This window comes from Galleria mellonella, unplaced genomic scaffold, assembly GCF_026898425.1.
Source record: "Galleria mellonella isolate WM207_F2 unplaced genomic scaffold, CSIRO_AGI_GalMel_v1 utg93, whole genome shotgun sequence".
Classification (NCBI taxonomy): domain Eukaryota; kingdom Metazoa; phylum Arthropoda; class Insecta; order Lepidoptera; family Pyralidae; genus Galleria; species Galleria mellonella.
The window spans coordinates 5,220,229-5,234,512 of NW_026442176.1; the positions used below are offsets into that span (position 1 = coordinate 5,220,229).

At 36.0% G+C, this 14,284-nt stretch overlaps 1 protein-coding gene across 3 annotated transcripts in view; it reads right to left on the reverse strand.

The window, feature by feature from the left end:
* The window catches only part of LOC113514146 (protein abrupt), a 32,293-nt gene extending 18,295 nt beyond the window's left edge, over positions 1-13,998 (reverse strand). The window contains exons 1-2 of one of the 3 annotated variants that reach the window (XM_052902606.1): positions 13,897-13,998; positions 12,713-13,008 (exon numbers count right to left, since the gene is read on the reverse strand). In XM_052902606.1, the coding sequence (XP_052758566.1) occupies positions 12,713-12,728 (16 nt within the window). In that variant the 5' untranslated portion in view covers positions 12,729-13,008; positions 13,897-13,998. The other 2 variants (XM_052902608.1, XM_052902607.1) reach the window with 2 other exon arrangements.
* Between the last annotated feature and the right edge of the window lie 286 nt (positions 13,999-14,284).

Below are 14,284 nucleotides of genomic sequence, written 5' to 3' on the forward strand. Positions count from 1 at the left end.
ACGTATTTAAGGATCCTAGGTAAAGATATTTACACTGTTATAATTCAGACGAATCTAACGATAATCTATTTATACGCACCTGTTTACAAGCAACAAACATTACCTACATTTTTTTTTTATCCAACTTAGAATGGCAAACAAGCTGACGGCCCACCTGATGGAAAGTGGTAACCGTCGCCTATAGACACGAGCAGTACCATGGACATAACAGAGTATACTGTTTCGCCCATGATACCCCCTATGCGTTGCCATTCCTGAGGACCCAGGTGTTATTCCTCTGTACCCAGTACATTCTTTGGTATTTACGTTAAGAACCAGTCAGCGCAATAAAACGAAAACTCGACCATTTATATCTTTAATTCTTGCAAATTGCTCAATATAATGTGACATTTAATTTGAAGTGGAGATGCGTGTTTGTATCTTTTGAATATTAGAAAGTTAGTTACAGAAAATGCGTAAAAGGCATCCGAGATTTTATTAGACTCTATTAGTAATCACTGGTGTAGCATATTAGCAATATATTAAGGCTGTGACGCAAATAGTTTCAACATATAATGAGTTAACTGTAACGTACGTTTTCTCCCTCGGTGAATCTCAAATGTCGATGCTTCCATGTCTCGATTAGGCTTTCAATTCAACATATATATATATATATATACAATAATATTATAAAGAGGAAAGATTTGTATTTTTGTGTATATGTATGTTTGTAATGAATAAACTCAAAAACTACTTTGCCGATTTAAAAAATTCTTTCACCATTAGAAAGATACATTCACCCTGAGTAACATAGGTTACATTTATTGCTAGAAAAGATTAGGGATCCTTACCAAAACTTTAGTAACGTAATTCAAGGTGTAAAAAAAATGCTATAAAATATCTTTCGTCGCGTGCGCTGCGGAAACTATTGGTGATAGAACAAAAGTATGTTCTACAATATTGAAGAAAATATCAATAACGACAAAAAACTTCGCGACAGTATATGCCCAACTATTATCGTTATGTCACAGTAAGCACTTTTTAAAATGTTGTACTAATGTCCACCCGTGCGAAGCCGGGACGGGCCGCTAGTATTATATATACGAGTATCAATAAATATATAAATATTCAATCAACAACATATGTGCATTGGCCGTGTGGTCCTATCATAGAAAATAGGCCATCCCTTCCTTTCCCGAGGGTGTCGTCAGAGACAATTAAGGGAGGGCGAGGTATGGACAGAAGCGTCCCTCTTAAAACATCCCTAAAGCCTGACTGCGGGTTGCCAGTCCGCCTGCCAAGCGTGGCAACTACTGGCAAAAACCCCCAAGGGGGCGGCTTATGTTTAGTATAGGACAGTTAAAGGCTAATATGATGAAACAACGGATGTAAAACACTATTACCTAATCATAATTTGCTTAGGGATTGTTAGTACTGAGGAGGTTAGTCCTTATTGCTATCAATATATTCTATCGGGTCGACCTCCACGTAGTTCCCCCTGGAAACTATCGTGACTAATTTATCGTTGAATTAGTCACGATGGGCTAATTGTCCTGTTTTTTTATCCTCACCAATCATTTCTCACTGGTGCCCCGCCAGCGTATCCCGTTAGCGCAGGCGGGGTTACTATTTCATTTTCACCGATCAAAAAAAATACCATAATTTGCAGAAACATTGCAGCCATTTTTGACGGAGATCAATGAAGTTACTCTTGAAATAAATTCCAATAGATCGATATTGTAATTGAGACGTTTTGTACTCTCGAATTGCAATACTAGCGACGTAATGGTTCCATACTGTTCTGATAGCTGCATATTAGTGCAACTTGCCAATGCAAATTATTGCGAACTGATCCCAATTTTAAGATAATTCTTAATTGTTATTTCATGAGTGCAGAACAAAATTGTACAGAGAGAGACTTTGTACAAAAGTCGTTTTCTTGGGCATCTCAGTCCCATTCGTGTTTTTACTGTGAAACAGTCGTGTTTGCATAGCTGTGTTTCGGTTTGAAGGGTCTCACCCTTATGGTAGTGAATTTATAAGGTACAGAGGAATAACACCTGAATCCTCAGGAATGGCAACGTCCCATACGTTGCGGGGTATCATGGACGAAACAGTATAAAATATTAAAAATATTAAGATATCGTTTCTTTGGACTTTTATGATTTATGACAAAAAAAGGTTTAGCTCCATTTACTGGACAGCTTTCGGTATAAACGAAAACACTAAATTGAGTTGGAAAATTTTGAATTTCCTTTCATGATAAATCTCGAGATCATTACGTCGTATATCCATTGTCTAAGACACAGTTCAAGTCTCCGGAACAGGCGTAGTATCATACATATAGACGAGTTATCGGAGCGTTTACTTTGTTTCTTTTGCTTACCCCATGAGGAGCCAATTGTCTTCTCATTAAATCCTTTGCTGGGTTTTTTTATGGGTGATAATGGAATGGTAACCCCACCCGCGCTATCGGTATACACCGACGGGGTACCAGTGAAAGATGATAGGTGAGGATGAAGTAGGTCAGTTAGCCCATCGTGACGAATTCAACAAGAATTGTTCACGATGGTTTCCAGGGGGACCACGTGGAGGTCGACCTGATAGGGCATGTTGCTAGCAATGGGGCTGTCAAACTCCATTGCTAAAAACCCCTTTCCCGCCCTCCCTTGCTGGGTAGGCAGAGAGAACCGAGTTGAGAGTGACAATGATAATATCGATCAATAACAGAAAACAGCTTTTCGAATGTAGACTTTGTCAGCTAGCTTCTATTTACGTTATTATATACACATGCATAATGCTACGGAGTCTTTTTTCACTCAATATTTTTTATCCATCCTGTTAGCATCGGTGTTAGCTAAATCGTGACAAATGTCGTTTCGTTAAATCAGCAAAAAGTATCGTATTATTTGAGTAATTCGTTTGTATATATAAGTATAAAAAAAAATAATAATGTACGCGTGAGATCTCTCGACGCACCGTCTGTAAATGGCATATAGGATTAAAATTTTGCGCACGATAACACATGCAAAAATCGTTCAGTGCCGCGGCGAATTGTAAATTCTAATTCTGTACTTTCAGTATATTAAGTTGGTTACTGTTGGATGTTTTACATGTGTCAATAACACGGTGTCACGAGTCCGATATGTGTAAAAGTCATCAACGCAGTGACAAGACTTGCCTGGATCTTATTTCGCCATATTTTTAAAATCTCGAGTTCAAAAATTATAGCGTGAAGAAGTATCTACTATTATTTTACTAAGTTTTTTTTTTTATACAACTTAGAATGGCTAACAACCGGACGGCCCACCTGATGGAAAGTGGTAACCGTCGCTTATAGACATGAGCAGTACCATGGACATAACAGAGTATACTGTTATGTCGTCCATGATACCCCCCCCCATGTGTTGCTATTATTCCTCTGTACCCTGTAAATTCACGCCATATCCCACCATTCAAACCGAAACACAGCCATGCAAACACAACTGCTTCACGGTTGAAACACGAATGGGACAGAGATAGCCAAGCAAACGACTTTTGTACAAAGTCTCCTTCTGGTAAAAAAGACCCTAGTGTACTAAGAACTTAGTCTACGAGTTAATTTTAATCATTTTCCGTTTGTCAGTTGTAATAACATAAATATCAAAAAGTATGAGCCAAAAATGTTGTTAAAAAACAAGTGTTTACAATGTGGAGTAAATATTGACTCTGGTGCTATCAAACGTAATATATTTTCTCTTCCATTCATCTTTCATTCCAGTGTAGGGACATTTCTTTCTGGTCATGTAATTTTTTAAATTGTGTATTTATGTCTACAGATTTTCCTTTACCTTTATAATCATCAATATCCATACATATTTTCCTTAAAACAAATAGGAAAAAATATCTAAATAGTCTCCTCTAAAAAAATAATATATTATTCATTTTTTTTTATTATGTATAATATTTTATAAATTATTATAAACAAAGCAGTTTAAGTATTAATTTAGTTGAGTCAATTAATAAATTACTTTTAATTATTTGTATTAATATAATTAATTTATTTTACAAAGAATCTGCACTTGGAAATCACTTTGATAAATGTACGCAAGTATATGTTGAACAATGTGGAACAATTGTCGCTCTCCTGTGTCGGTTGTCGGAGGGCGCTGCGTTCCTCGCTGGCTGCCAAACGGGCAAGTTTTAAATTAACTGGAAGTTTCGACCGCGCCGAGATGGGTTTGTCGCTCACTAGAAGATTTAGGGACCTAATTAATCTCAGGAAATCCACTCGAAAACCGTGGTGCGCCGATTTGGTTAATGGCCTGTCGCGTTGTCGATGTATCCTAAATTTAATATTTGTTGAAATATCGATCGAATGATTATTATCAATGCAAATTACCAATAAAAATTAGTATCGATAAAACATATTTTTATTTAATAAGTGACACAAAATTACATCAATCGCTTGGTTTTCGAATTGGGACATGATGGAGTTATGAGAAACCAAGCAACCAACATCTGGGAGTGCAACCCAGAGGGCCTACCATGAAATGTTTTCCGAAATTTCGGGGCCGAACGAAAAACAAATTTTTGTTAAAATTACATTATTATGTAATTTTAATACCGTTTAAAAATATTAAAATATCGTTCCTTTATATTTTTATGGTCAGATTTATGCACAAACGAAACGTTCAGCTCCATTTACTGGGCCGAAGTCGGTATGAACGAAAACACAAAGTTGTGTCTGAAAATTCGAAATAACATTTTATGGGAGACCCCGAGAACACCCAGACCGGAGTCAATTGAAAACAGTTCGTTTCCTAAACCTGGCCCGATTGGGAACCGAACCCGGAACGTCATTGATGCAAAGCAAACTGCTCACCGTTGCGGTACGAAGATCGTCATATAATATTACCGAATATAACTAAATTGTTCGAGATGGAAATTGTAGCCATTTTTAATACAGTAGTTGTGTCATTAGGATCGTGGCATTTACGGCTTAGGTAACGTAATTGCGTAAGATTTTCCAATAGTTAAATAATATAATAATGTCGTAATTAATAAGGCGAAAAAGTGGCTTGTTGCCAGTTAGAAAAATATTGTGAAAAATATGTTCCATAATTTCCGAACGCACTATCTTCACCTAATTAATCGAGCAATAATTTTCAATGACGAAAACTCAAGGCCCACTCGTCCGTTATTAAATTGCATTATTAAATATTAATGTATATTTAATAAAATAAATTTCTAACAAAAAATATTCAAATCTTTCCACAATACGTCGAGCGATTTTTTTTTTGTTGGTATTGTGGTCAACGTGACATTTTTCTATAATTCGACAAGCAATTAAAAATCCAAAGGCTCAACAAATCAAATAGTTAATTGTATATTTTAATAGACAAAATAATAGATAATAGATAAATAAATATTCATAATAGATACCTATTTAGTATTAAACTTTGTTTAGTTCATTGGAAATAATTTTAATTAACCTATCTGAAACAAAATGGGGTAGCCATCTTGTTTTTTTTTATATTACTACTTTTAGTACTTAAGATCTTATTATAATAACATGATTATGCGAACAGATAAGGAATGGAATGACTTTCCTGCCTGTGTTGCCAGAATACAAAAGAAAATAAAATCTCTTCAATTCGATGGTGTAAAAATATTTTATGGGTACAGGGGTATGGGGTAGTACTACATCTGAGATCTTATCATCAGGGGGAAGGGGATTGTTAGTAATGCGGACTACCAGTCCCATTAGCTATATACCCTAACAGATCGACCTCCACGTGGTTCCCCCTGGAAACCATAGTCTTGAATTCCAGATGTATTCGTCACGATGGGCTATGTGACCTGTTTTTTCATTCTCACCTATCATTCCTCACTCGTGCCCCTCCAGCGTATACCGTTAGCTCAGGCGGCGTTACCATTCCATTAACATTCATTAAAAAAAAAAAAACTATCATATTAAGGTGAGATCAAGTGCAAACCTATCGTGCAATACTAAATTTATTTTTTATAATTAAAAAGATGTTATCAATCTATATAGTTTACGAGAGTTCAAAATCGGACGCCTCGCCGTGTAGGGGAACGCTGGGGCGAATCGACCGGGCGTCACAGCGGCTGTTACAATATGCATAAGTTCTGATTTATGTAAGGCAATGGCCTGTGGCGAAAGTCTTTGCTGTTGTATACATATTGTATTTATGAACTAATTCAAGTCATTTAGTATAGATTTTAAAACTCAGTTCTGTTGCTTGAAATATTTAAATTTATATTGTGTAAAAAGAATTTTTAAATCAAGTTTTTATACCTAAATAAGGTTTTCCCAAGAGACTACAGCATGGGGTTCTTCAAAAGGGGGGGTAAAGAGGTTTCTTTAGGGTTGGCAACGCGCGCGTAATATCTCCGGTATTGCAGGCAGCCTAGTTCATAGGCTACGGGAACCGCTTACCATCAGGTGGGTCGTATGCTTGTTTGCCACACTCAGTGGTATAAAAACAAATCTTCTGGTGACTCCACGATTTGTCAACCAACTACGTATTTATCGAGAAAAAATAACGGATTCAAACTAGATGTGAAATATTCGTGCGGTGACAAATAAATGAGAATGTAAAAGCTGATTAGGCGATCTAAACATAATACACACATATGGGGGGAAAAGGGATTCTTAGCAATGGAGTTTGACAGCCCCATTGCTAGCAATATGCCCTATTGGGTCGACCTCGATGTGGTTCCTCCTGGAAACCATCGTGAACAATTCTTGTTGAATTCGTCACGATGGGCTAGCTGACCTGCTTCATTCTCACCTATCATCCTTCACTGGTGCCCCGCCGGTGTATACCGATAGCGTCGGTGGGGTTACCATTCCATTATCACCCATAAAAAAATACATACATATGTAGGTAAGACAAGGATAATATGAAATGAAAACAAGGCTATGTTCCATAAAAAAAAGACCTACTTCAATTGTAGCAAAACCAATTACTTTCATTTGAAACTACCACTATTACTGAACCGATTTTGATAAGACTTTTATGGGACCAATCTGTAAGTATAGCCTTTCAGATAAAAAAAAATAATTTTCCAAATCGGTTTACAACTGACGGAGTTATGAGGTGTCAAATATTTAAAAAAATACAACCGAAATGAGACCCTTCACCTTTTTGAAGTTGGTTGAAAATGAAAGCCCATTTCAATAGAATTGAATGGAAATGTAAACAAAACTAATAATTAACAAGACCATAAGACAGTCCGCTGGTGTCTCTAATAATAGAATCCTCTAATCAAAAATAGATTAATTGATTGTGTGTTTCGATCTGTTACTATTTTCAACAAACCACAGAAAAGATATTCTTTTTTTTTTATACAACTTAGAATGGCAAACAAGCTGACGGCCCACCTGATGGGAAGTGGTAACCGTCGCCTATAGACATGAGCAGTACCATGGACATAACAGAGTATACTGTTTCGCCCATGATACCCCCCATGCGTTGCCATTCCTGAGGACTCAGGTGTTATTCCTCTGTACCCAGTAAATTCACGTCATATCCCACCCTTCAAACCGAAACACAGCCATGCAAACACAACTGCTTCACGGTAGAAACACGAATGGGACAGAGGTGTCCAAGCAATCGACTTTTGTACAAAGTCTCCCTCTGGTAAAGTTCTTAATTCGATTGTATTTTTTTTTTATGTTTGTTACCTTATAACTACGTCAGTTCTAAACGGATTTGGAATCCCTTTTTTTTTGTAAAGAGATATACTTTTACAAATTAGTTCCATAGAAATTTTATCAAATTATTCAGTGGTTTAGTTTTTAGATTAAAATATTTTTTGAACATCTCTGTAAATTATTAATGCCCATTCATTCTTCTCTTTCCGCGTCTAGGGAAAGTAGATAAAGTTTTGTTTGAGAAATCAGTTCAGGGTACGATAGGACTGATATACCTGAAGAAGGTAAAAGCCCTTAAAATAATAATAATAACTGATTGATTCGTTTTTTTTAGAGACATTGTAATTTAGAGTGTTACTGTGAAAAGTTCAACAAAATTTGGTTTTTTTTTTTTTTTATTATATTCTATATTCTCTGTTATAAACAGAGGGCCTACCATGAAATGTTTTCCGAAATTTCGGAGCCAAACTAAACACAAATTTGATGTTAAAACTACATAATACATGACGTTTGGAAATATTAAAAATGTTAAAATATCGTTCCTTCGGACTTTTGTGATAGGATGTATTACGAACGAAATGTTAAACTCTATTTATTGATCCGATTTTGGTATAAACAAAAACACGAAATTGAGTCCGAAATTTCGGAATTTCGTTTCATTGTAGACCAGCAGAGATTATATGAGTATCTATTTGTTTAACCAATACGATAAGAGTGTTCTAACATCCTTCAATCTTATGGGAAAAGACGTTCTCAGCAATGGGATGTCGATGAGCTATTATGGTGGTGAAATCGTCAATTTATTAAATATACACCGGAAATATTGTGTATGTTTTCCGTAAGCGACATCATAGATCAGCAATTGGGCAGTATCTTAATATTGCATTTTTCATCCGGTTTATATAACTAGGTACTTGTAAATGATTGTTTGTTGTTTGTTTTTTTTTTATTATATGTTTTTTTTTATTCTAATTTTAAAATTAAATAGTAATGTTATTATATAATTGTGTATTATATATTATATATAATTTGTATTATTTTCTTAAAAAGAAATTGTATTTAATGAATGATATTATTAAAGTTATTATAGTTAACGCAGTGTACATTGTTATACTAGTAAATTCTTATAATGGAAACCGGTATGAACATTCAGTGCAAGACTTGATTCAAACAAATATATACTTATAATAAATCTGTAGAGAGGTCAATTCTGTACATGAAATATATTTCCAAAATATCTATCAGGGGGTGATTAGTGATCGATACTGATGCCAAAAATGCAATCAGTAAAATTTTTGTCTGTCTGTCTATCTATATGTTCGTTATAGAAACAAAAACTACTCGACGGATTTTACCGAAACTTGGTACAATTATTCTTCATACTCCTGGGCAGGTTATAGTATACTTTTCATCACGCTACGATCAATAGGAGAAGAGCAGTGAAGGGAAATGTTGGGAAAACGGGAGAAGTTACTCCATTTTTAAGTTTCCGTCGCGTGTGCAGCCTTAATGGCCACTTTTTAAAATGTAAAAATGTCAACCCGTGCGAAGACGGGACGGGCCGCTAGTATAAATAAAAAAGGTAATATAAATAAAATAGGTAATATTGAAATAAAATTTAAAAAAAACGTAGACAAAGTCTAATATTAAAATGTAAAAAAAGTTTATGAGTACAAAAAGGAAGTTTAAATCAACACTGAAAATAATTTTAATATTTATAAATAAATAAATAAAGAAAATTAATTAATTAATTCCTTCCCTAAGGCGTGAACGTATGTTAATCAGTGGTGGCAGTAAATCAATAATTAATCAGTAATTAATTAGTTTCATAATATATTTTTTTTTAATTTGCAGTGTAACGAATCTGTGATATTAATATCTAGTATCTAGTTGTCGGTCTTTAACAAATAAAATTTCTGTATTCAACAATTTCGTTTCCCGCGCATTAAATAGCCTATTGATAGATAAAAAAAAAATCAAATCGTAATCTTGGAACAAACGGCAGCAACATCATTAAACAACCGCGGCGGCCCCCTGCCGCCCTATCCTGGAGGGATCATCCCCAGGATGGGGGGCGGCCGGGTGGCAGCGGGCGGGGGGGCCGAATATCAACGAACTCACACGTACGTGTGTGACGGGTGGACGTCACGCGTCCGTGTACATTCTGTTGGTAAACAATTCGCTCAGTACTCGCTAGTACGTGAGTACCTATTCGCCGATGCATTATCAATGATATTTTGTTGTTGTGTTCCGAACCTATCCTTGCATTACAATATTCCTTTTTTAAATTTTCATTTGTCTATAGCTCAATCGACTAACTATTAATCGACTTAAAAAAAGAAGGTTTCCAATATCACCAAAATCGCTTTAAGAATTTTGTTTTTAAATCAATATAAGTGGTTCTACTACGATGAAATTTGTTTTTTTTTTTTGTGGAATCAAATGTATTTGTTTTTTTTTGTTGTTATTTTCTTTCCACCGCCGAAGTATAGGTATTTCTTACTCGTTCATGAGTCGGCTATATTTTTTTGACCGATTCGCATTTATTGACGTAGTAAAAATAATTATATTGGTATATGTAGCCATATTGGCAATATTGGCAAACCCCCAACAGGGGGAAGCTTTATGAGTGCAGTGCAAAATTGTAGGTATATAGTATATTAGTGTAACTTGCCACTGCAAACTTGCATGTCGTTAGTCATTTATTAAAAAAAAAAACAATGTACATTGTGTCTGAAATATGGGACAAACATACAAAAAGCATTACATTAAATTGAATATTACAACCATCCAATAATTATACTCAGGTGACCGAATAAGACTCGAGTGTTATTCCTCTGTACCTAGTAAATTCACGCCATATCCCACCCTTCAAACCGAAACACAGCCATGCAAACACAACTGCTTCACGGTTGAAACACGAATGGGACAGAGGTACCTGAACAATCGACTTTTGTACAAAGTCTCCCTATTGTAGACCGATTCCAATTCTAACCTAATTCCCAATTGTTGCTTTATAAGTGCAGTACAAATTTGTCATTGGCAATAGATTGGATTGAAAGGTTCTAGAGGTCATTCATAACACCCTGGTCAGGGGGGAAAGGGAGTGTTAGTAATGGAGACTGAGAATCCCATTGCTAGCAATATACTCAACCAGGTCGACATCCTCGCGGTTCCCCCTGGAAACTATCATGGTTAATTCCTGATGAATTCATCATGATGGACTAACTGGCCTGTTTTCATTCTCATCTATCACCCTTCACTGGTGCTCCGCCAGCGTATCCCGTTAGCGCAGGCGGGGCTACCATACCATTTTCACCCATAAAAAAAACACCCTGGTTACATTTAATTTAACAGCTGTTATTTTATGACGCGTTGTTTCATAAATTTTTTATTAATTAGCAATAGATATTAAATAACAATAAATACTTTTTAATTTATGCCAGTCAAGTGCGTAAAAGTAGGTGATATTAATTAGTCGGGAGGTAAGTGTTTGCCAGTAATGGAGTCATTAGACCCCATTGCTAACAATACACCGTATCAGGTCGACCTCCACGCAGTGTCCCCTGGAAACGATCGCAATAAATTCCAGGTGTAATATCACGATGGGCTAACTGATCTGTCTTTTCATTCCCACCTATTATTCCTCACTGGTTACTATTCCATTATCATCCATTAAAAAAAAAAAAAAAACAATAATTAGTCTAATTAATGAATAACTACAGAAATAATGACTATTTTAAAACATTGTAAAAAAAAAATATCTTAATTATTTCATATACCTATACTTTGTAATAGTTTAATTTAACATATTTTAACATATTTTTGATAATAGCTGTCGAAGGTGTATTAGCACCAGACGATGCCATAGACTTTGTGTTTATTTATATTTTTTTTTCTCACCAAAAAGTTTTAATTAGGTTAAAATAATAAAAAAAAAAAATTATTCCAATTATTCAGCCGTTTTAGAATGATGCTCTTGTTAACGGTAAAGCATTTAGTTTTAATATAATATAAATCTAGTTATATTATATTATATATAATAGATATATATTATATATATAAAATCATAGGTACTATATAATCACCATTATAATAAAAAATAATCCACGGCTCTCCGTCAAGATACTCACTCAATTTGGTTTGAGCATTGTTTTATTTAATTATTTATTAATTCACATGTTTTATTAATAATAAATAGGATAAACGTAACATAAATTATCTGTTAACGCAAAAGGTTCTTTTAGACTATTAATTTATTAATTTTATGTAGGTAATGTTAGTTTTTTATAATACTTAACTACGTACAACATTATTTACCCAATTGTTATGTCACATCTTATCTATAAATAGAACAGATTAGGTACTTGAAGTATATACTTTGTATAATTACGTTACGTTACAGATGTAATATTACATATAAAATTGTTTTATTTATTTATCATTATATCCTGTATTATTTATTTATTTCTATAAATATATAAAGTATTTATAAACAATTAGGTTGTGTAGAAATTAAATTCGAACTTATTGCTAAAAGTTTTATAAACTGAATTAGTTGAGCATTATCTGTAGGTATAAAAATATAAATAATTTAATTCATTTATTTTTATATTTACCTACAATATAATTTTGAACGTACAAATCGTGCGAAGTTTAATAATTTACGCTAGTGTTATTTCCGGAAATTAATTACGCTTTTCGTGACACTTTTTATAATGATAAAATGGATTATTTAGTTACTAGGTACTAGGGCGACAGCATAACACAAGTGGTAGCACTAATGACACTCTGTTTATCAATACAATTGCTAATAAATTAAAAATGTCTGTTGATTGGTGATGGGCTCTTAATAACAACAATACAAGTGATAACAATATTTTTTCGAATTTTTTAATTGTTGTCCCGTCATTATGCAAACGCAACTGCACGTATTTGGATGCACTAAACTGCATAGAGATTTTTTAAAAGTCTAACTTAAAATCTGATGTATGTTTTGTTCTGGTATGTTGTTTATGTTTATTTCTATATTCAAATGTTTAAAAAAGATATTGACTTGTAGGTACTCACCAGTTTCGGTCGCCATGGCCGGGTGTTCGGAGGGCGGCACGGCGGAATCGGGGCGTGCGCGCGCGCTAAACGATTCCACTCCCGCGCATTCCAAACGTGCGCCCAATGTCGCCGCCACTTTACTGACCAAACGCACTTTTAGCTCAATCTACTCTCTTCTCTTTTCTCTTGCGCCGCTTCGTTCGCGGTCTCTTTTATTCTTCTTTTCCTTTGATTGTCTCTTGTTTGTCTAACACTTGCCTCGTTTGCTGAGTATTACGTTTCTCTTTTGCGTGTTTGTTTGTTTATATTGCGTCCTGCGAAAATGTTTTTTTTTTTTGTTGTATTCTGATAGATGTACGGTTAATTTGATAAAATTCGAATATGGACGTGTGGAGCGAGCGGTGACAACGTAATCCGATACGAATTCATGAATAAATTTGAATTGTAAAAAAAAATATTTATGCGTAGAGAAGGGTGTTTGCTTGCATCTCGTTTGATATTTTTATTAAAAAAAAAAAAAAACCGTTGTTTTTTTTTATATTCAACAATCCTTGATACTAAATATAAGTTGTAAATGGTCGACAGTATTTATATGAGAAGTGATGTATTTCCAAGCGATATTAATATACTAAAATTTTACGTATAGAACGTCTACGCATTAATGCTTGCATTAAATGCAACAATCAATTAAGATAATTCATAAATAATGATAATTTCCACTAAGTGTCGTGTCACTTACGTCCATGTGACGCAATAAATAAATAATAAATTATATATAATAATTATAAAGTTATCACAAATTAGTACACGCACAGTAGACACGTTACGGCACTGCAGTTAGGTAGTGGATGCGTCCAACAATGTTGGGCCATTCGCGGCCGCCAAGATCGCGACGAGTTATTTCATAGGGTCGGTGCAACGATCGATGGCGCGCCCTGCACCGCCACAATAAGGGAGGAGCGGGCAGATAGAAATCAATACGATGTCCATCATCGCATGCACCCTCCCCCCGCCCGTCCGCACCGCCTGCGCCTTGCACCCGCCGGGAAATGCATTTTCCGCGACACCGCCGCCTTACACCCTTCTCACGCTCGATACTCGATTAAAGCCGGCCCCACGCACCCGAAATCGGGGGTGACGTGATTTTTTTGCAATGTCCGGTATTGTATGCACCGCTCGGTCCGTCCGTGTCCGGTTCGTACCTGACGCAAGCGTGCGTTCAAGAGCGCGTCACGCGGGCGACTGTCGCGCGCCCCGCCAGTCGGGCCGAGAATAAACAGCGTGGGGCGCGCGGGGGGCGGGGCGGTGCAGCGCCTGCACGCCCACAGCGGCCGCCCACGGACGCCGGACGCCGGACGCCGGACGGACGCGGACACGGACGCGGACGCGACGCACTCGGACGTTTCAGGACACCGTGCCGGGCCGCGGACGCGCGTGCCGTGTCAACGATCTCGGCGGCCGTAATGTGCAATGCTCGCGTATTTTCGTTCACGATCACGCCGGAAAATGTCGAGCAGTGTGGACTCGCTGTGCGGCACTGCTCTTGATTGATAAAGCTCCCGTGCCGCATGAGCGATGGGCTTTTTACAT